This window comes from Molothrus ater, chromosome Z (genome assembly GCF_012460135.2).
Source record: "Molothrus ater isolate BHLD 08-10-18 breed brown headed cowbird chromosome Z, BPBGC_Mater_1.1, whole genome shotgun sequence".
Lineage (NCBI taxonomy): Eukaryota > Metazoa > Chordata > Aves > Passeriformes > Icteridae > Molothrus > Molothrus ater.
Genome location: NC_050511.2, coordinates 23,306,909 through 23,331,039, shown reverse-complemented (window position 1 = coordinate 23,331,039; position 24,131 = coordinate 23,306,909). Strand labels below are relative to the sequence as shown.

Sequence of the window (24,131 nt, the reverse complement as noted above, 5' to 3'; positions counted from 1 at the left end):
GAGATACTCAAAAAACTTCACTCCAGACTTAATTAAAATATTAGCCACTTAAGCAGGAAGCAGGTTCTTTTTAAACGAGAAGTAATTTCTGTCTTTTTTTTTTCTTTTTAAACTAAGCATATCAAAATCTCATAACACATTATACTAATTAAGGAAACATGGGGCACTTTTCTAATGTCACCCATCATAGGTCAATCTATTTCTTTTGTCTGGATTACAGATACATTCAAAGACCTCTCTTTTTAATAGAAGGTTATAAAACAATATTACTAGTACAAAAATTACCTACTTAGCTAGTTATATCAATGATTTCATCTATTTATGCTGCAAGGTAGAAGATGACTATTTCTCTTGTGGGCTTCGACAGGGGGATAATTATAGAAACAATAGTCTTATTAGTCACTTTATTTACTTAACAGTTGTGCCTTGGGACAACACAGAGGCAGATTATCTCTGAGTATGCACATAAATAGGTTGCTAGTTGGCACTCCTGCTGTGCTTCCTAGCCCCGAGGCTTGATTTTACCCTCTTTTATCAAAAGCTGAAAGTGATACAAAGTCAGCGTTCTGGGAAAGCCAAGGTGGTCCAAAGCATGAGAGATGAGTTTTGTGCTGATATTTTTACATGTGAATTTGCAAAATCACTTAGGGGATCAACAGTACTTTTCCATAGCCCTGAACAAACCACATAAAATCAATAAAATGTGAGTTTGCATGTGGTTTGCAAGATGCAAAGGGCCTGATACTCAGGTAATTTTACACAAAGTGTTAATGCGCAAAACTAGCAGCAGCTAATCTGCTTCCATCCATGGTCACCGATATGGCGTCTGGAATTGCTTGGTGAAGGAAGAATTGGACCACAACAGGAAGACTTATTTCACCATTAAAACTGCACATATAGAAGAGAACCACTCAGCAGGTTTACTGCTGCTTTTGAACTTTGAAAACCAAAATTTGTTCCTTAGAATAGGGAATATAATCTAGCTTCTAAGGAGAGTTATAAATACACTTGTATAATCTGTAAAACTGGACTCAGTTATAACAGGATGGAGCACTTGGCACTGGCAGTAACACTGGTTTGTCAGTTATTTAGATGTTTTAAATACACTGTCATTGAAGGATTTAGTTAATAGCTGTTTTTTCAACTAAATACATGCTACTGCTTTTATATACTAACTCTTACCATAAACCCTCAAGAATTTTCCAAAAGGTGTGTTGTTCTCAACTAAATACCTAGGGAAGCCTAGAAAGGCATGAAAAAAAATCTCTCAGCAGCAAAAAATTAATCACTAATAACATGTGTTCACTCTCAGTGAGAAACTTTCATTTTCTCCATGAGGTCAGTAATAATTTTTCACTTCGTAGGTTAGAATTTGAACTAAAAACAAACAAAAATCCCCAAACTAAACCAAAAAAGACAATAAACCAACATGAAATTTGGCTTTAAGAAGCCTTGAAAACTGCACTGTGATACATTTAAATCTAGGATGTATATTGATTGATTGTAGGTCCAAAAGAATGAATTTGTCCTGTGGACAACTCTAAACATAAGACATGTATTATGAGCATGGTTCTGTTGCAACAAAGGATCCATCTATAAATATAAAAAAATCCTAAACAAACAACAAAAAAACCCCAAAAAACCAAAGCAAATGAGAATGCATCTGGAAAACAAATCCAAATATTTACTAATAGCTTCAAGATGGCTGTTTCTGCTATGATGCAGTATTTAATTCTGCGATAATATTGATTCTAAATCTGATTTTACATCATTAAAATATTCAGGAACATTTGCAGCTGTTAGTATTTTTCCCATTTAAAAAAATCAAGACACATTGGAACAAAACATGTGAGAAATATTGTATATTCTGAACGTTTACAATTTTTTTTTTTGAAAGGATATTAAATATTCTGAGCATATGTGACATGCAAAAAAAGAGAAGGAGTTAATACATTATTTTTATATAAATGTACTACCTATCAGTAAATAGGGAAATATACATTAAGAAACAAATTCAGCACCAATAAAGTACTATATATTTTTAGAAAATAACTCAGTCTTTCAGGAGTTAAAAATAAAGCATACAGTCTCTGTGACTTCCAATGAAAATAAAATTTGTTCATGATAACCATAGAGAAAAATTTGATATATACTTGATATAAAGAGAAAACACAGAGTGTCAGATACTAAAATGTGACAGCGTTTGCCAAACACTGACTTTGCAATGATGACTAGTCTGAATATAGACTGGGAGTAATTTTCTCTTTTTTTGTAGACAAAATATAGCTACTATAAGGAGATGCATTTTTTGCAGGAAAGGTTCTGAAAATTTCAGTGGCAGTGAATATACAGCAGCAGACTAACTCACTTAAAACCTGCTTGTTAAAATTCAACATTTGAAAAGTAAATTTACACCTGAACACTCACTATCAGATTATTAATAAGTGCAAATTGGGATATTTACAGCAGAGCCGGGTTCGTTACACATAATTCAACGGCATTAAAACACACTCTCTCCTGTCTTCCTCTTTGACTTTTTTATTCAAGCTAAATTTTCTTGTTTTTCTGTTCTACTGCTTACCACAAAGACTGACAATGGCCCATGGAGGTTAAAACTTTTTTTCCCTCCGCCCTTTCTTTAAATCTTGTACATGAAGCCTTCAATTACTGCCTGCTGAAGCAGACAGAATCCTATTAGTAAGGAAGACAATCAGAAGATGCAATGCCCTGCCCTAGCTGTAGAAAAATAATTAGTCCAAAGCTGACAAATGTGTAATCAAGTTATGCAATGAATATATTCAAAGGGGAAAAAAATACTGCTGTGAATTAGTCTTCAATTTGTAAATATAAGAATGAATAACTACAAAGGAGCTTCCAGCATGTCAACTAGACAACAAAGATCCTTACACTTATACTTTCAGTACTCTGAATCTTCATATTGCTCTGCTATGTACAGATTTCACCTTATAAATAACAACTCATCTAAAAATCGGCTCCTTGTATTTATTTGCATTAAAAAAAATTACTTGTATTCATTCTCTGAGTAAGTCTTAGAAGGTGAAAAGGAAGTATTTGGGTATTAGTTCTGACCTGGGGATAGAGAGAGCTTAATACTAAAACTGTAAACACAAACATACCCACAAAAAGAAGGAACTTAATCTGGTGATTTTAACATTGGCTACTACTAATAAAATTTGATTGCTATTTACCTTAAAAATCATATTATTATACTGTGACTTTCTTTTTCCCTGCATATTTAATGCAATTTAACACTACCTCTGAACAAATTGTTCAAAATACCTAGTTCATTAAAATAATGTAATTATTTTCCAAAATTATCTATTTTTCCAGGGAGTATAAAATAACAAAATTGTAAAATAAACTGCAGTCAAATGTACATATTTTTACCATGTTTATTTGTATTCCCAAAGTAGATTTTAAGTCTGTCCTCAGTTTCCAGCAAGCAGCTGCACTGTACCTCTAACAAAAATGCAGAAATGCAAGTCAGTAGTCTGAACTTACTGTCCAATAGATAGCACTACTCCACATGTTCAAAAAGATGCTGCATGAACTTTTTATCATCTTCCAAATTTATTATTAGTTTAAAAATATCAGCATTTTTAAATCTAGGTATTTATATCTCCTCCCTTAAACTTCAATGAGCTAAGAGCCTGAATCAAAATATTTGGTCCTCCCACCTTGAAAAGTCTAATTGCAATACTCGATCTATTTTGTTTTTTCGTATACTTCACTCTTTCTTTTTTTTTCCTATAGAATTGGACATTTAATATGATACATGCTTGAGAATTATACTCAGTCTATTTTTAAAACAGGCTATAAATTTTAATTTGCAGAAAAATTATTTAATTTCAAGAAAGTAGATTATTTTATAGAATGGTATTAAAATATTAAATATTAAATGCTCAGAGATCTTTACAATCAAAGACAGTCTTCTGCTCAGTTAGTTCTTAAAGTGTTAAGCATTTTCTGTTTAAATAACTGGCTCAAAGGGCTCCTGTTTGTTTTTCAAAGAAAATGCTGCACATATTTATCACTTTATACCATTCAGATACAAAAGCAGTGCTGTCCTCTAGTGGAGAGCAAATAAGCCAGGCTAGAACAATCTGTTTTGATCAAGAGCATATCTAAAACGACTCACTCATATACTTTTAATGTTAAGACCAAATTTAATTTCCTAAAGTTATTTAAAAATCTTGCAATTTGCACATAAGCTCCTTAATACAATAATATATCTATGTGTTAAGGGCATTAAAATGATTCTGTGTGAAGGCATTCTCTTGATCAAGTATTTTACACCAGTTATTTAAAATTTTGATATGATGATAACACATGAAAATAGTATTAGTATACTCAGGGCCCTTTTGTTAGCAGAGAGAAAATTTCAAGGTTTTGGAACATTAGGATTTGATTAAGGATTTGATTAGGCTTGATTAAGGAATAATGGTAATAGGAAGAGTAATATGAGGAACTAGAGAATGAGTACTTTCATACTTATAAAATTCAGTTTTGTTTTCCTCTATTAATAAAAAAATTAACCTAAGAATAGTTACTAAGCAGAAAGACTTCTAGTCCTGCCTGTTTAAAGAAATATAAATGGTTAGCCTAGCTGGGCTTTTTTTTTCTTTTTTCTTTTTTTAAATAAAGAAAACAAAACCAAACCTCCCAAAACAAAAAGCTGGAATTACTTCCATCATAAAGCAAGAAAACATTAAGAGTTTAAAAGTCCTGCTTAAAATAAAAGGTGAAATAATGGTGGACATGGATATACTACTATTCCATTTAAAATTCTGTCTCCTACAGGTAAAGACTACCAGAAAAGCTGCTTTGCCTAGGTTATTTAGCTATCTAATTAATTTCTACTTGAGAGATTAAGAAGCAAAATCAAAGTTGCATGCCTGTTACAAGTTTATTTACACAGCTACCCACTGAAGTTTTCTAGAAGAGTAGACCAGGAAGACTGAGCCCCACAGCTAAGGAACTAGAGAAGCAAAACAGTCTTAGGTAACTGCATCAAAGGAGGTACTTTGCAGGAGCAGAGGTTGGTTTCACTTTCTCTCAGCTCTCCAACAGGCTAACTGCTTAGTAAAAAACCTTAGAACAGGTGTGCTTGCACACAGAACAGAAAAGGCCTTTAAAAAAGTCTTTGTGGATTTATAGACCTGTTTATCAGCTACTGACAACATATACTCTGATTCAAGTAAATAACTATAAAGAATTTATATTTCTCAGGAACTTATACATGGTGTTTATCTTCAATAGATGCGTATTTTTGTTTCCAGCAGACATGCTGGAAGCTGATGCGGTTCTTAGGTTCTTATGTTAAGGTGAATTCTTAGAATTCTTCTAAGGTGAATTCTTAGAATTCTTCTAAATTTAGTGCAAATTGGAAGATGACATATACAGAAAAATTTTCCAGGTGGACCCCATTAGATCGAGTTTGGTTCAGTACAAATGTACCTACACAAACATGCCATGGCATACCTTTTCTCCCCACATTAAGTGTTGCTGGATTAAAAAGATGTGGGGAGGATAACTGATTACTAACCACGACATTCTCTGATAATCAAAATTGTCTGTAAACAAAACCCTCTTTCCTTTGAGAATCAGTCTGCCAATATAGTATAAATGGGACATGACAGGTTGCAAAATGATAAAAAGGGGTGAATATAACCAGACTGTCAAGCTGATGCATGGGGTGAGAAATAAAGGCTAGTGAAACACAGTTTGGATTTCTGTATTTTCTGGATTTTGAACATTTTATGCAAGTTTCTACATTTGGTATTATTGTTTTCATATTATTCAGAATATGAATTCTCACCAATTGCAGTATGTCTACTGTCATAATAAATGATTTACACAGTATGTTTCTGATTTTGCTAAAGGGTAGCAATACAAGCCTCCACAAGACAGGTGGATGGTATTTTACATCTTGTTCAATAATTGCTTATTAAAGAAATCAGATAGTGAAGGGTACACTAAGCAATGTCGTACTATCCACGCCAAGCTCTGAAGAAACTACCATATCTACATGGTTCAGTAAAGTGTCCTCAAAAATGTAGGTCTCAGAACTGCACAGTCACTGCATGCACTGCAGTGCTTGAGCTAGGTTAGACCTGCCCCAGCAATGAGCAGAAGTGCTGTTTAATGCTTCTTTGTTTAAAACTTAGCTTGCTTGCTGCTAATCCAGGTGTCCACTATGACACCACTAAGAGATGAGAATCCTCCCTCTGCAAGTCCTGGTCATGTCTAGGAAGAAGAGATAGCTGTTAGTATTGCCACTTTTTGTGACTGTAATGGAGAAAGACATTAAAATCCCTATCTTAAAATGTGAAATGGCTGTTCTGAACACTTTAGAGCTTCGTTGTTGAAAGAGATTTGATTTTCTCCAAACCCTCAGATTGTCCCATATTGGGTTGTTGAAATTATAGAAATGACCATGTGAAATTTGAGGACTGAAATTAATTAATGCTGTTGTGTGTCTCAGAGGGCAAAACAATGGTTACAACTGTCCTGATGAACTGCAGAACAAAGATATGTATATGACACCATGCTCACTTTCTAATACTGCTACTTCCTGTTTGCAATTGAGGATTCCTTCCAGAATACAACAGCAGCAACAAACTAGTGCAATGGACTATTAAATAAGTTGAGGTCGACTAAACTTCATTCTTCATTATCCACCCAAATAGCTTCAGAGTTTTATCTCACTGACTGGTTGGGCAATGCACAAGTGGTCTTCAAGAATGAAAACAGTGGAAAAGATGATCTATCTTGCACCACTTTTAGAGCCACAGTCATTGAATTAAGTAATATTCTGTAGTATGATGCATCCCATTTAGGAAATGCTTTGGGAAGTAGAAGGTAGAGAGGTAGGTAGTTGAAGATGGCCTGATTTTCCATCCCATTGCACATTATACTCTGACGTCAACAGAAGCACACAAGTATAAAACAAAATTTGAGCGAAGAAGTAAATCCAGCTTGTGATCTTTGCTTCGAACAGATTTTTCTGCCATAAGCTGCTGCCAACACTTTAAAAGCTTTGCACCATATTTTTGTTGGTAGTGTGAAAAAACACCTTCTCTGTGTATTTCCATTACTTTTTTTCCTAAGCCAATTTAGCCTGAAACATCTCTCCTTCATGCACAGGGTCTTATGTAATAGTAGACAATATTTTGACACTTTCTAGAGGATTATGAGAGCATTCAAGTCTTTATAAGATTCAAGTCTGCAACTAGTCTTTTCATTCTGTCACCATCTGTTATCTTTTGTTATAATCAAAGTGAAGCAGATGATGATTACCTATACTTGTAGGAGATGAAAATGAATAAAGGAGGAAGAGACCTGAGGAACTTTTAAAATATTTGTCTGAGAAGAATAAGCAACACGTTGAAAGTAGCACTAGCATGGAGGGCATTTCTGGGTAAATAAGGCTTGTGTCAGTTAAATAGAGTATGACTGAAAATCTTGAATAATGCCTTCATCTCATCATATTTTGAAATAGAACAGACAGGATTTCTTTGTTGTTGTTGTTGTTGTTGTATCTAAAGCAATGAATGTTACTGCCCAAGTAGAGACCGGGAGCTCAAGTGATGTTCTACAGAAGAATCAACTTTGAGGGAATAAATGTCCTCCATTATGTACCCTCTTATCTTGAAAATAGAACAATTCCTAATAGGCTTTCCCCACTGACAACAAACAGCAGACAGACTTCAACTGAAAAGTACTTGTTCCCTAAACGTAGTTATTCAGAGTGATTTAATTCCCTGCAGGAACAAATAGTTTTCTTTCAGTGTCTTTGTCTTCAAACGGCGCCCTCACTTGTGGTCTGAACCAAAAGACAGAAGCTTGGTGCCTCAGCTGACTCTTTAAAATCACTTTATCAACATCAAGTAACAGTTTTTGGAACATTAAAAGAGCTGTGGATATTCCAACAATTATGCTAATCAGTCTTGTGAAAAAATATTTTAAGGAAAAAAAGAACTCTTCTTTCAGAAGTTTTAATATTTAACAAAACACATTTCCAATTCAAGAAAATCTCTCTTTTGAAATGTATTTCACATTCTTGCTTCTAGAAGAAGCCTTTTAAAATTGAAATAATGTTTCCACTTATTAGCAAAAGCAAGAAAGATCAATACATAAAATAGCTAAATCCTATTAAGGACATGTAAATGCATTTCATGTTGTCCTACAAGGCCCTGTAATCTAAGCTCTTGAATAAACTCCATTGAAGATCAGGTAGCTACTCTAAAGAAAGCAAAATAGTACAGCAAATTTATTTTTCAAATAATAAATATTTACCCGCACCATTGTCTGCTGATATCTACGTCTGTATCTATAGGCTACCAAGTTAAAAATTTTTGCAAATATCATTTCAAATAAAAACCAGTTACAAAAGACAGTTTAAAGCAGAATCAACTATGTCAACTGGCATATTTGTTCTACATTCATTTAACAGTTAAATTATTACACTGTAATTAAATACACAAATTTAGTAGCCACATGGTAAAGAGAGAAAAGAAATGCATTTAAGAAAGTGTTGCTACATTACGATATGCTCAGATATATAGCTGATGCATTTGACATTTGTTTTCACTTATTTCATTTTTCTTTTGTGAGTGTATGCTACTCTGTTGATATTTATTTCAAGTATTTACTTTTGAATCTTCATTATATTTGCTCTAAGTGTTTTTACTTGGTGCAAAAATAAAATCCTAGTAGGGTTATTAATTTAAGGACCAGTAATTGGATTCCACTAGCACGACAACATCTTCAGCATGAATGTGAATACATTCAGACTGAAAGAAACCATGAAACACACCTGTTCATGTCCATTAGATACTCTTGCACTTGTATTAAACTGTACCATCTCATTTTGAATGAGTATATTGCATTACTAGGCAATACAATTTTTTTGGCATTAGCCATCATTAGGCAGTAATATTCAAATTGGAGATGACCAACTAGTAGGTTAATGTAATTTATGCTGCACAATGCAGAATGCCAGTTAAAAAACAGTACTTATTTTTCTGTGTAAAAAGACTTCCAAGAAGTCAGCTGAAGTAGTCCTCACAGAACAGCATGATGAACTAAAAGTTTTTGGACGTAATTTTTTTTCTGCAATATCACTTGCAATAAAACAAGACAAATGACAACCCTATAAAAATTAGAAAATTTATTTTTAATGTATTTTTATTGAATCTGTAACTGTTTAGATAAGATAAAAGGTGACTGTTTATTTTCTTATTCTGAAATTGTGCATCAAATAAAAGTCACAATTCTGGTACCCATGAGACTTCTGCCAGAAAAATTTGATTTTTCCTTCCTCTAATGACAGAGTTCATTTAATCCAAACATGTTTACCATATATATATATATATATATATATATATATATATATATAAACAAACTATTTTGGTCTTTTTTTTCGGCTTTTTGGAAGGATTATTATCTAATATCTATCTCAAATATTCATTCATGTGAATCTAGGATTTACTTTAATGACAAATCATAACTGTTTTAAAGATTAACAGGTTTATCACAGTGTCAATTAGGTAATGTTCCTGCTCAGTAAAATCTAGGTAGAATTATGAGTACATAATATCTGTGAACTCCATTTACTTATGGTGAAGCAAACAAAGGACTGTTTTCTAATTGCTTATCAACTGCTGGGCATTTCTCAAAGGCCAGTTAAATTGTTATAAACTATATGTTTTGCTTGATGGATTATTCTATAATCTATTTTATAACTATTCTGGCAGACTGAAAACATTGTACTTTGAATCTAAGAAATCAAAAAAGATTTCAGGATGCTCTGAAGCACTCTGAATGCTTCAGCTTGTCCCAAACATGTCTTTAAGCACTGTCTCTGAAGAAGTGTACCCAACAGTAAGTGCATCTTCAATATATTTACTGTTGGTTATGGACTCTGTTGTGGAAAACTTCCCTTAAAAGAAACCAAAAGAGCAAAAGAAAACACCATCAAAGTAGAAACTTATCTACAACCAGGAAACGTGTGGCTGAGCTAGGAACTAGGCTATTATTTTAGGGAGCCTTTTTGAGACTCAGTCAACAAAACAATCCATGCCTATGCGATAAGTCTCATGTGATAGATAGGGTAAAGATGGAGAGCACCTGTAGCAGCAAAGACTTCAGTCTCTCTTGATTGACACTCTCACCTAGTCTTTGAATTGATGTTGAGAACACAGGCTATACGGATCCCTCAGGGATGCAACAAATGAGGACTCTTTCATGGAGGATCAGGTGTCAACAGTGACAATCATTTCAGTGCAATTGCACTAGCTGTGCCATGTTTTTATGGTGAAACAGAATTTTATCATTAACCGTATCAAATACATAGGAAAATCCAGCTGGGTTAATGTTAATGCAATGCACTACAACTGCCCAGCAATGCAAAAGAGACTACATCCAACAATATCAGGTTATTAATCTTGTGTAGGCTGCAGAATTCTCACTCTTTCAAACAGCCATCTCAGTCAGCAAAATTTCAAACAAAAGACTGTTGTTTTCTTTAAAGGAAGATACTTTGCTTGCATGGAATAGCAAAATTCAGGGGACTAGAGATAATTCAGAATTTAGTGAACAGTTTTAGTAGATGGTAAGGGAAATGTATTCGTTTTCTTATTTCAAGACCAGGTTAACCTGTTTGTTCCTGCCACAAGTGAGAAGCCATACAGATTCACAGGACTAAATATTTTGAGTTAATCACATTAAAAGCTGTCATTAACCAACAATGCATCAATTCCACTCACATTCTGTATCATAGCATTTGGATGAAATGGATTAATCTACAAGAAAAACTGGAAATTTGACAGGGCCAATGACTTTCTTGGCAGGTAATTGTTTTTGTTTGCAGATATATATGTAGGAAAGTAAAAAAATAATATGGGAAAACAAGTTGCTCCTCATAGATGATAAAACTAGAGCAGGCTACTTACTATAGGAAACAGAAACAAAAGTTTAAGAATCCCCCAAAACCTTCTTGAAAGTACGGTGCTCTAAAAGGCTACCTCTTCCTTTTGAAACAAAACAAGGGACGGACAATTTCCTCTAACTGTGTTCAGTAAAGTCTAAACACTTCTATATACACTCAATTAATGAGCTGCAGAGTACTTAGTCTCAATTACTATCTGCTTAGTATTATATATTTCAGTATAATTTGGTAGCTTCTTCCTTAGAGTATAGGTAATAAAATTTTCTCTAATATTATCAAATGTTGATGAATTTTGAACTAACAAATTAATATTAAAAGATACTCGTACTTTAAATAACAATCTTACCTGTGTATGTTATCTTGACCAGAAGGAACTACACCCAGGTTAGCTGCTTTCACTACTCTCTCAATTATTACAAGTCTAGTAGAGTTCTGTGGAGCAACAGCTATTGTAGCAGATGTCTCATTCATTCCTGTCAGCATTCCTGAAACATTAAGTATTTAATTATGAATACAGTAAGATTTGCTTGTTTATTAAGCATTAAACCAAAATAGTAGACTCTAAACAAAAAACAAGGCATTAAAAGTTAGATAATTTATTGAGGAAACAATTTCATAGAACTCACATAATTACCTTACTTTAATGTCTTACTTGCAATGACCTTCTATCAGAAACAAATTAGTAATAGCTGAACAATGACATGTGTGATACTAATGCAACTGTGAAACCAAGGTAGTTTTTTTTCTCATAAAAAGCTTAATTTAAAAGAAGAATGGAAACACAGAAATTAAATATTAAGTAAGACTGATTCGGAATGGTCCAGCTTAAGTAAGAACAAATACAAAGATCCTTCATAATCTTTCAAACATACATTTAATTATAATTCCATATCCAATTGCTAAAAATTATCTTTAAATTCAGGTAGTAGTAATTGGTTCAATTTAGTTATTTAAGAGAAAGTCAGCACATTAGAAACTGGTGAATTCAGTTAGTATCCAGCTCTCTAAAATATCAACATAAACTATTTGAGTAAAATTATTTGAATATGACTACAAAATGGAACAGAAATGTAATTATATCTAAACATATGATGAAGAAAAAGTACAGAAGGATATGACATTCAAGGACATTTTAACAAAACTCACACTTTTCTATCAATATTCATTGTTTAGAAGAATGATTTGTTAGATGCTCACATTGATTAAAACACAACAGTAACTACAACTTAACACTGTGAGTGCCTTTTTACAGTATGTTCAGAAGCTGAAAATGCAGGCAAACAAAGGAGCATGGTACTTCAGGCAGAAATATGAAGCATCTGAAGCAACACTAACAATGAAAACAATGTAAAAGTCTCAAAAGGCCAATGTTTAGCTGCACATACAGCTCCAATCCAGAGGAAATAGTAGTACCAAGATGCTTAATAAGAACAATTAAAAAAATAAATCCAGCATTTTAATGCCCCGGAATGTGCTGCTGTCACAGAATAACAAATATGAAAGTAAAAATGGAACAGCTGATGAGTAAATAATAGGATATTTTCAAAGAGAACAAAAATCAGCATACAACTTTTATAACAGTCAGATTTATCTTGAGTAGAACATGCTATTTCAAATTGTTTAACTATTAGGCAAAAGCTTTACAAACTACATACACAGACTAAGACTGCTTTTAAGCAGAGCATGGGGACTGACATAACACTGCTGAGAGATATGTGTACTTATTTAGGATTTAAACCTTCTCCATTAAGCTCTACTGAAGAGCAAATGCTGAATAAATGAATGCAACTATGTTTATGTTAAAAGCCTGTTTCCCGCAGCATGTAATTAAAGGAAATGTTGTACAAAGCCAGTACTTTTGTCAAGCTCCTGTAAATGGAAAGATGGATAGCACTCAGAGAAGTGAATGCATTGCTTCATATTTAACCTTAACACTCTTGTCATTAATGGTTTGTCTAACTTGTTCTATAAAAGACAAGGTACTGCTCCATTGAAGTAAAATTAAAAAAATCAACTAAACCATGCTTTTCAGAACAGAAGATTCATTATTGTCGACTAATGTATTGGCATAAAGCAAAGTAACATCCTATCAAGTAAGGCACACATTCAATCTGCTTTTTCACCCCCCTTTATTTTTAACTCATGCTGTTTTATTGTTATAGGCAATTTGTACCACTCAGCATGACAGTGTAAACTGAATCAAGATTAATTTACATGCAAAAGAACACTTAGGAGAGCAGCGTGGTAAGCAAATGTATTGTCTCGATTGCTGAGGTGGAAAAGAACCTGGAAATAAAAAAGGCTACTCTAATTAAGGAGCATCAAATATGATTGCTTGGGGTCGTCAATGGCCAGAAAATAGTAAATGTCCAACCATCTAAAGAATTAGCATGCTGCTTGTTAGGAAAACAAATTTTATATATACAATTTTAATAAAATTAGGTAAAGTATATGTTTACTTAACCAAGATTGGGTTTTGGTGTTGGCTTGGTTTTTTTTAAAATGTGATTCAGGTATACACTTCTAAAAAAAGTTGACAAAATTATTCAAAAACATGTCTCTTGAGAGAAAAAAAAATCCTAAAGTAGTTTTAATTGCCTATTTTAAAAACGCTATCATAAAAATTCTGATTAATATTCAGCTATAACAATCACATGACACATTTAATATTGCTTGAAACACAAGAATCCAAGAAAACTCTAGCCTGAGCACAAAGCAGGAACTAGTCTGGGTTAGCCACCTGATACGATGAAATAACTGTATGTATTTTAAATAATAAAAGGAGATTAAATTGGAAAAATTACAGTGATGGGTAACAAGGTATGCTAGCCAGCAAGACTAGTCCTATTCTGAACTGAGGGAAAGAGAGTTTTGCTACTGAATTTCAAAAACAACAGACAAGTTGAAATCTGGATACAGAGCTCCCAACAGTAAATGTTCCACTCATGCAGAATTCCTGCTATGGCAACTCGACTTTTCATGGGGATGCGATGTAAAACAGGGTTTAAAATTCTGAGTCCTAAAGGATCAGAAAAAATACTTGAGCAAAAAGGTAAAGAATGTTTAATATTTTAATCCATTTTAATCCGCTCATTCCAAATTTTCAATCACAACAGCTACTAATTCAGCTGCTTTTCCGGGGAACTACTTCACCAGAGGATTCCGAGCTCAGGAAGAAAGGAAAGGGGAGATGGTGCAGCAAAGCTAAGCATATCATGCACAGCATGTGGACAAAAACAGCTTTTGAGGTTCTGCTGCTACCACCAGATAACCTTCACAGACATGAATATTCAATAACCTGTCTGCTCCTCTCTCTTTATGCCATCAGGAAGAAAATGGACATATACAAATGTAACAGACGATGTAAAACAGCAGAGTGTAATTGAATAAAGATGTGTAGCAATGAATTGTCTTCTACACAGCAGTATAATACCAGCTATTTTCTCTTTAGCATTCTTATTAGGTTACACATGCAATTTAGATGTAAAAATCCTTAAAACCCATACATATTTTCATTCTCTCCTTGCATTTCTAATATTCTCCTCAAACACTTCAGTATTTTTTACCTATCTGTTTTGGTAACAAATAAAACCAGGCATCTCCAGACACAGGACTTGAAACACATTCAAAACCAACCAAATAAAACAAACAAACAAACAAACAAATCAAAAAAAAAAGAAGAAAAAAAGGAAAAAAAAAAGGAAAGAGCATGACAAGTGAAAAACAAGTTATATAAATCAGATTCATTTGGAGAATACAGGTAAATTGAAGTTAAACACAAAATAGAATAGCACATACCAACTTCTAAATTGCCCTGCATTTATTATTGTAATTTGGATTTTTCATTTAGCAAGAACACAAAGTAATTCATCCCATATGCTACCTGTTCCTAAAGCTTTGTAATAAATACTAATGTAAAATGTAGAATTGAGACCTCTGTTACAAAGAATATTCTGATACAGCTGATATCCATAAGAAAAAAGATGGAATAGGAAAGGTTTTTAAACCTGTAGTAAATTTGCCAGCCTGCAAAGTCCTGCATCAAAGAATGAATTCAGGAAGACAGAGCAAGCGATACAGAAATGCCAAGAGACCTTCATGGATTTACAAATACTTCATATAAACAAATTTTCAAATAGCTTTATTCAGAGTAGCCTTTCTGCTCTATTAAACATAGCAAACAGCTGCCAGATTTATTCAGACAAATAATCAACAACCATAGAAGTAAAATGGCAGAAGAAAAAGGAATTTTGGCAACAACTCCACAGAGGACCACAGCTATTCTCCAAGTACACTTCTTCTATGTGCTCATGGTTCTGTATGGCCAGTCACGAGGAAAAAAAGCCCTCAGTCACAGTAAAGCATACAAAAACTCTATCAGAATACCACAAAGCAAGCAAACATAAAAACAGGGAGGGAAGAAGCACAGTAACCTGCCTTCTTTTCACTACAACCTCAGCTACAATTTTTAGAAGGGAACAGTTTAAAATAAATGTACCACAGCCTTGTTCAATCACTCACCTTGGTTTGCTGAGCAGGTATAAAGCAGAGAGGCAGGCTTTAGCCAGCAAAGGGTAAGAACAGCAAATAAGTATCAATTGGTTATGAAAACAAAGCACAATCCTAACTTTTCACTGCAGCCATAAGCTTAACTGCAAATTATCTAGACAGTATTTAAACTACTTTCTTAATAATTCAATAACACAAAAGCAAGAAATGCTCAAAGGCAATAACTAATAATACATAACATTACTCGTTGGTGTTCTTGACTGCTTGATGGATATACTGAGTTTCTGAGCCTTACACAGCAATGAGACAGGATCCCATGGGCATATTCTCATCTCAATGTGAAGAGACATACACATGTAAATCCCCATACATTGAGATATATGAGTAAACACTACTACATTTGAGTGCATCCAAAATGTAACCACTTATATTTTAAAATATCCAAGAATCATATCCAAATTAAGGACAGCAGTATTGACTATTCCATTTAACATATGGTTAGGTCAAACCTAAGCACAATTTTAGGTCAAACCTAAGCACAGTGTTTTGAATAAAATATTCAAGTCACTAAAAGCTCTTATGGGGGTTTGTGTCTGGATTAGTATAAGAGACTTAAATTCTTAAATACTTAAATACTAAAACATAGTATTAGTAGAATGCAGAAGTATAAAAAACAGTGTTCCAACATGAGTAGTTTTTATATATGAAGTGTTTGAAAGTGAAAAGATTAAAACAATCTTCAAAGTAGCTACGGAACAGGTACATTAACAGTATTGAAAATTAGTATTGGAATAAAGAATAGTAAAGCCCAATGCAATACCAATGTATAAATGGTTCATTTCCTTGAGCTGGCATCACAAGTTTCTGTTTTTCTGCTGGTAGGAAAGGCATTCACACTTCATGATGGGAAGCCAAAAGTCTTTGAGCCGAAAGACTGTTTTAGGGTAAAGTGTGGGCTTTGATCCTTTAAAGTCTGCATCATATCATGGCACATCCTTCTCAAGATACTTTTAAACTACTAGCCAGAGTGAATACTAACAGTCTCAACCACCTACAACTGGAAGCACTTTCTGTATGCTTGGAAATTGAAAGGCATGCAGCTCTCTTCCCAAGTAAATTTACTGAAGCTGCTGAAGTATTTCTCACCTTGCTCCTTCTTAAAATCTTTCTCTGACATAGTGACAGGCAGAAGCAGTTCTCCAACAGGGGGTTGAATGTTAACATTGAAGTGATCATCCTTTGTGCTAGAAAAGAGAAATTACAGAGAATCAACCAAATTCTTCAACGCTGATTAATAAATACACATGTATCAGTTTCAAATTTTCTGTAAAATCATGAAAAAGTATAAGAACTATCTGTATGATTTCTAACTTATAAATTTGAGAGCTAACTTCTTACATTAGTAAAGCCGATCCATTTTTCTCCTGTACAAATGTGGTAGGCATAGTCTTGTGTTTCTGAAAATGTAACTTTTATTCAAATCGATGTTTTTTTGTGATCTGCAAAGCATCACACTCAATCTAAATGCTTGCAAAGGACAAATTATTGTGCATTTCACAAATCCTTTGAGAGAACTGTTATGCATTCTGTCATCAGCTACAGCTGTTCTAGAAATAGGGGTAAGCATAGAAAATATATAATTTCAGACAAAAGGATGATATTGTCTGGAAAAAAACCCAGAAACAAGCCAAACAATAAATACATTAGTAAAGGAGAAATATTTTTGATAACTTCAGTTTTACAGTATTTGGTATATTTAAACAAAATCACAGAGCATACTGGTAAATGTAAAAGCATGCTGGAAAACTGCAGAACATTTTTTAAATGGCAGAGTTAAAAAATACTATCACTAGAAACACAATACTATCAAATGTTACGCATTTCTCCTTAAGAAATAAATATCATACAGTGAACTTCCTCTCCCTATCCATTCAATTCCCTATTTTCCAATTATTTTGTCTGAGACTTCTTCAAATCTACAGGAACTCAAGATACATTCACCCTGCTATGTTTCATTGACTAACTGTACCATAAGGGATTTGCCTAGCAATTCAGAATCAGTACATCCAGTCAGAATCTCTGTTAATTCTTTAAGGCCTGAGAAATTTTTAGAAAAGAACACTTTCCTTTTTTTTTTCTGGTCTACCAAATAGTCAATATATATTGATTGGTGATATGCCTCAGATATCTTACTTAAATATAATGATACAATCATTAGAATGGAAAATACATTTCATCCATTAACATCCATGTTATTCAAATTAACCTAAAATATTTGCTACTGATATTTTATAACTCTGCAACTTCAAAGTTCTGAAACAAGACAGACTAATGGAAAGCAAACACCACTATAGATCAATAATATAGAAAACACACGTCTCCCTCCTAAAGATGCAAGACAAGCCACCTGGAAACAGAGAAGCATTTTACAGTCCTTCTACTCACAATTCTAATACTTACTGTAATTACCCATTTACAAAAGGAAATGCTTAGGAACTAGTACATTCTTATTTTCTAGCTTCCAATGTGTTATAGATATGCTTATGAGTGCAGTCTCAAGTATGACCTGTTCAAATAAAATGGGACATTTATGCTAACTTCGCTGAGAACTGCTATTTAGTACACATACAGGGGAACAATCCCTTCAAACTCCCAGTACTTCCTTTATAAAAAATCAGTTATTAAGTGCTGCTAATTTAAAAGCTAACAAATACAAACTTTTTTCCCCCTGTACTAATTTCCTCCCCTGTACTACCTTAAATGCCATCTGTCTTGAAAGTCATTATTATAATAAAAGAGCAGGGATTGTTTGATTATCTAGCCCGATTAAGTGCACAGTAAAATAAGCAAGAACTATTTTTTCTTTAATTTTTCTTTTGAAAAGTGATTAAGAACTCAATCATCTTAAGAGCTGATGGAAGGGTCTTTAATCAACTGCCTCATTAATCTTTTGCTATTCATACGTACTACTTGGACTATAAGACTAACACTTTCAACAATACCTTCATTGACACTCTTCAACTGATTGTTCAGCCAATCTTATGTTTCATATTTAAGCAAGATGTACTCTATATAATTCAGCATGAAACAGATAAACCATTTTGTGTACAATGATTTATGTCCCACATTGACTGGAGAGATGCCATTTGTACATAAACTTGACTTATAACATCAATTATTAGATTGCTTTAATGCTTATAACAATATTTCCACAACAAGAAGGAATAAAAGCATGAGTACAGCTTGGATTTTTTATGTCCATAACTGCTCAAGAAGACCACTTGACACCTCTGCTGTTAACAAACATGCCACTTCCATTTCCTCTATTGAATAAATAGCTAATATATATTCTTTGATAAAACACAAACTCTTCATAGCATACAAACAGAAATTCTGATTGCTATTTGTTCTTCAAAACCACTTTGCTCTTAATTTCACTTTAGTCAGCATCTGGGTTACTTTGCACTACTTTAATTCCAGTGTGCTACAGTAAATTTCTTTCTCAGCTACAGAAAATCATCCTTTCTTATAGGTTCTCTTTATCAGACACTTCACAGATTAAATATACAGCTTTTGTTTGTTGATCTGCATCTCTTTTATTACCTCTTTATATTAGAGAGCTCATAATATTTAATTTAACAAAAGTTACTTCATAATTCCATAGAGCCACAATATGAAGGGGCATTAGAAATCACCTGATTCTACCTCCTGCTTAAGCGAGGGTCACCTTAGCTCACTTTGTTCATGGCCTTGTCCATTTGAGCTCTGAGTATCTCCAAAGATGGAGATTTTATCAGATATCTAATGAAGAAATTTGAGAATAAAATTGAGGCTTGGAATACAAGTACTTAACTTCCTCCAATACCTAGCGAACTAAATTTCAGTGTATTTAACTTATTCATTTATATTTTCAAGAATCTCATTAATATAAATGATGTTTATACAAAAAATTACATTCACATATAAAAATCTACTGGACAACTGGTTCAAGCTGCACTGAAGCATCTCTCAGGTGGTGTTGCTTTAACTTTCCTGAAAGATCAAGGTGAAGCAGCTTACCAGAAAAAATACCCAAAGTTTCTCAGGGCAACAGAATGTGGTTTTTTATTTCAAAAATTAAACACTGTGTTTTCTGGTATTAGCATGTGCAATAAATTAGTAAGTTACAGCCTTAGAGGAACATGAATACTTAATGAAAAGTTCTTAGAGGGAAGCTTTAAAAGGATCAAACAGTTGGGGATGTCTGATAACAGTACCTTTCCAACAGCAGCTTGCAAAATCTGTTATGTATTTAATTGTGAACTTAGGGGCAAATGATATTACACATCGTTACTCTTACTGACTCCTTAAAAACTGCTAAACTGTACATATTATATTTTTAAAAGACTAACATCACTTTCATGACTCAATTGCAAGTATCACATGAATTTATCTTCTGACGCACACATCAGGATGAACAAAAGAGAGACAAAGACAATAATGCTCCCACAGGAACAAAGGGAGACTTACTAGCTCCACGATAACTGACACTGCAAGACTAAGATTCAGCCCTTCAGAAGATGCACAGTTTAAAGATTTCTGCACATGTCTGTAGCTAGCACTTGCCATTTGAAACTCTTGGCTATTCCTTCTCTCCTCTCAGTTTAGTTGCTTTTCTTTTAAAGAATTGGCTTTGAAGGGCTCCTGGTAAAGAAGTTGTCTACCATAACAAAAAACTTTAAAACAGTGATGGCAAAATCTTCTTTAAAACTGAAGTAAATAATGCTAACACCTGCAATAACTTCTTTTAAAATTCCACAATAGCAGTGGTTAAAGTTTTAACTTCCAAGGCTTTTAATAAATTAGTATTCTAATAAGACTGGGAATATTCTTCTTGCTCTTTATACTATCCTTTTTTGTTTCACTCCTAGCAGCAGCTTGTCCCAGAATATATCTTTCCCAAACCAGCTTACTGTTTTTGTCTTGTATTCACAAAAATCTCCACACATGTTAAAAAAAAGAACATGAGAGGAAGAGCAACACTAAGAGAGAAATAATTTCCTGCAAATTAATTCTCTAGAAAAGTATAGGGGACTTGACTTCTAGTCTTGCTGAAGAAAGGAAAGGACTGCATCCTGCTTTTGCATGAAAAAAAGGCCAAAGCAATAGAACAAATGAAAGCAGTTGTTCATGTCCAGCCTTGTTTTTTCCAGGTCAGTTATTTATCTTGGCATAATTGTGTTCTGGAATAGGGCCAACTGACTACTTTAGAGTAATCAAATAAAGAGAAGAGTACCAGATTGCTTGTCTTACATTTATAAGCAACTTGGTGATCTGCTGACAAAGCACTAGGGAAGGAAACAGCAAGAAAAAAAGTGAAAATGCAAGTGACAGTGATGTGAAGAAAATCCTGCATCTCTAACATTAGCTTTTAATATATTCCATAACATATTCCACTACATAATTTTAATCAGATGCTTTTGCGGAAGCATCTACACCTGAACGCATGCTTGCACTCAACAGAAATACTGACTGCTACCCAACCAACCCTCTTCATTTACTTGCTTTGCAGGTAGAAGTTCTGCTTGGGAAGATTTCTACATCAACACCGAGTGAAGTGGGCAAATTTCATGCTGCAAAAAATATCTTCCACTGAAAATAAAATTCAGAGCAAAAGCTTCTAAAATAAGATGAAACCTGCAGAGAACAGACTGAAAAAAGTTTTAAAATCTCATTCACAGAATTTACTTCATTTAAGAAATTGCTAGATTCTTTCTGCTACACCAAACTCTTCTGGAGTAATCAGCAAAATGTTTTCTTTATATAGTACAGGACAGACGAAATGAACAGACATACAAGAGTATGTATTCTCCTCATTAGAAGGAGCGGGTCCTTCTGATGACACTGGGACACTAAGAAATGCCAATATAAGGTAACCAGCTAAAAACCTCTCTCATGTCACACAATTTTCCAATTACCTATTTATTTTGAAAAAGAATGAAAGGCACAAAAGCCGTTGCTTTCATTTGATTTTTCTTCTTGGGAGCTCTGGTTGTGTTTTTTTGCACTTAAACCTTGAGAAAACTAGGGAGAGGAAATGCAAAGTCAAAACTAGGGAGAGAGATGCATGGCATGGACATCTCCCCTACACCAAACAGCTTCAAAGAAAGCTAAACAACTCCCTGCGTACTTTTCAAAAGAACAGAAAAAAGAAGAGAACCAGGCTCTCAATAACTTAATTTTATCTTTAAAGCTGTGGTTCTTTTATGGTTTTGGGAACAACTAAGGTAATTTGGAAAGAGAGGAGGAAAAGAAAAAGAAAGAAAACATAAAGATAAGCTTTCAATGTTATAAAAAGGACATCTCCTCTTCACCTTTAGTTTTTCATCGCGCCTACAAGAAATTGGAGATTTGCCTACTGAGTTATACAAACACAGACAGAAATTCATAATGCTAAATACACATACAAAAATAGAGTAAGGGCATGTAAGGGCTATAACTTTCTGTCTCTATAACCTTCCCTGTCTTTCATCTCAAGGGATTCAAATATTTTCATTACAAGGATCCATGGGCAAAATTCTGACATAGCAAAGCTCCCATATATTTGTTCAGACATCTCAAAAAACTAGTAAGCTGAGAGAAAGACTTGAGAATATCTGAAAAGAATATCTGAAAAGGGACATGTAAGACAATAAAGATAACACAAGTGGTAGGATTGTTGACATGGTGAACACTAGGAGCTCAAGGATTCAACAAAAACCACACTAACATGGAAATCTTTAACATCTGACATGGGGAAAAAAGGAAGTAATTCCACGGTCAGTGGAGTATTGCAGATAGTCTGTTATATCAAGAATCCATTCCAACCTTTTCTCTGCTCACCTGATGCCTACCTGCTTAGCTAAGGCTCAGGTCTCTTACTTGGATGGTGAGTATACTAAACTTTAACTAGAATTCAACAAGGTAGCAACCTACCTTGCATATGAGTTAGCCAATAACAAATTGCTCTAAACTCCTAAGCTGTGTCTATCCTGCTTGCAAAATGAGAACAAAGTAACACAAAAACAAAGAGTAACATTCAAAAAATCTTTTAAAAGGCTGAGTCCCTCCATTTAGTCCTCTTTAACTTTCTGCTTGAGAGGCATTATCATGCAGAACACCAGTGTGGCTGAAATAGCTGCTTCTGGAAGGAGGTGGCGTAAGAAAAATAACAATGAAAAGATGTTCTCCTCACAAGTACATGCTGTGAACATCCTAATATACATTCTAAATAAATGCATTAGGCACAGTTTTCAAGTTGAGGCATTTCACCCCACTTTAATTAGATGTGTGATCTTGTACTATTTTTGCTTACCAAAAATAGTATTTGAGCAGGTCTTTCAAAGCTCATTCCTTCAAACCTCTATATTGCAGTTTCTCCTTTATTGTCCTTGATTTGTACAACAAATTCAGAAAAATATCTAAATATTTTATGACTCATGTTAGTTTTTTTCTTTATACAGTTTGTATTTATTGAACCACTAGTACAACAGCACATCCCTAAGCTGAAGGGTAGTGTTTGCTATGCAAAACACACAGTCCATGATTGGCATCTAAGACCAATTGATCTACCCATTACCACTATGTCCCTACCCCCACAAGCTTTACTACAAAGCTATTGATTTAAACACTGCCGATCGGTTTCCATTTTCTGATTTTGGGCAGGCCAATTAAGAAAGTGAGTAATTGTGATTACACTGCTTCAGGATCAATTACATTTGATGCAAGATAAAGTGCTCCTCTTAGAACAACGTAAAGAAAATTCTTATGATCAGGAACACTTTACTGCTGAATATACTTCTAGCAAAAATGTAAAATAACTGACAACATCTTTCATAGAGATATGTTAACAGGAAATACGAGAATATAGACACCTTTGTGTGCACATTATTTCAACATTTTGACAAACTTCTAGAAGTCATTCCTTCTTTTGGATAAAAGCTTTTTGAAAAGTATAGTAAGTTACAGAGCCTGCAGCTGAGTTCTTTGAGACATTGCTCCCAAAACATCACACTGCACAGTTTCTTCAGTGATACTGAAGATCAGTAGGATTTTGAACAAAATAAGTTTTCAGTGTAAAATAGCAAATTTAATGCAAATAATGTTTTACCTGTTTTTATACTATTTTCTAGGAACTAACAGCAAAGAAACAAGGCCCTATCAATTAGTAAAGGAACATAGCAAGCAACTCCTATTCTTAATTTAATTTTAAACTTAGCTTGAGCGCTTTTGTCATTGGACTCACATTGTCTAAATCATTAAAATGAATACACCACTGAGGTCTGAGGCAAATCTATTTACAGTGATGTTACTCATAGTCTGCTTGGTGTTCAGGAATATTGATCTGTCTTGTTTGTCTAATAGGAAAATAATAAACAATTACTAGGCAATGTTGGAGAAAGTAATCAGTTTTTATATATCACTAATACAGCAGACCTCCCAAAACATAAAGGTGATGATCTGCATAAAATCAATGTGTTATGCTACATTGCTTATCCTCATCACTGCTAAGATTCTTAGCAATAAATGGTGTAAGTTAAAAATCAAATCATTGGTAGACTGAAATGACGTACTTGAAAGAAAAATATCTGCTTTATTTTAAAAATAATATTTCTGCTTGATAAACTATCAA

The 24,131-nt window shown here is 33.7% G+C and overlaps 1 protein-coding gene across 4 annotated transcripts in view; it reads right to left on the bottom strand.

The window, feature by feature from the left end:
* Positions 1 to 24,131, bottom strand: part of AP3B1 (adaptor related protein complex 3 subunit beta 1) — a 153,012-nt gene that overhangs the window by 2,057 nt on the left and 126,824 nt on the right. For 3 of the 4 annotated variants that reach the window (XM_036403598.2, XM_054517948.1, XM_036403597.2), the window contains 2 exons: positions 16,628 to 16,725; positions 11,319 to 11,457 (listed from right to left, as the gene is read on the bottom strand). In XM_036403598.2, coding sequence (XP_036259491.1) covers positions 11,319 to 11,457; positions 16,628 to 16,725 — 237 coding nt within the window. Of the gene's footprint in view, positions 1 to 11,318; positions 11,458 to 15,493; positions 15,531 to 16,627; positions 16,726 to 24,131 lie in introns of those variants that run through there. The other variant, XM_036403599.1, reaches the window with a different exon arrangement.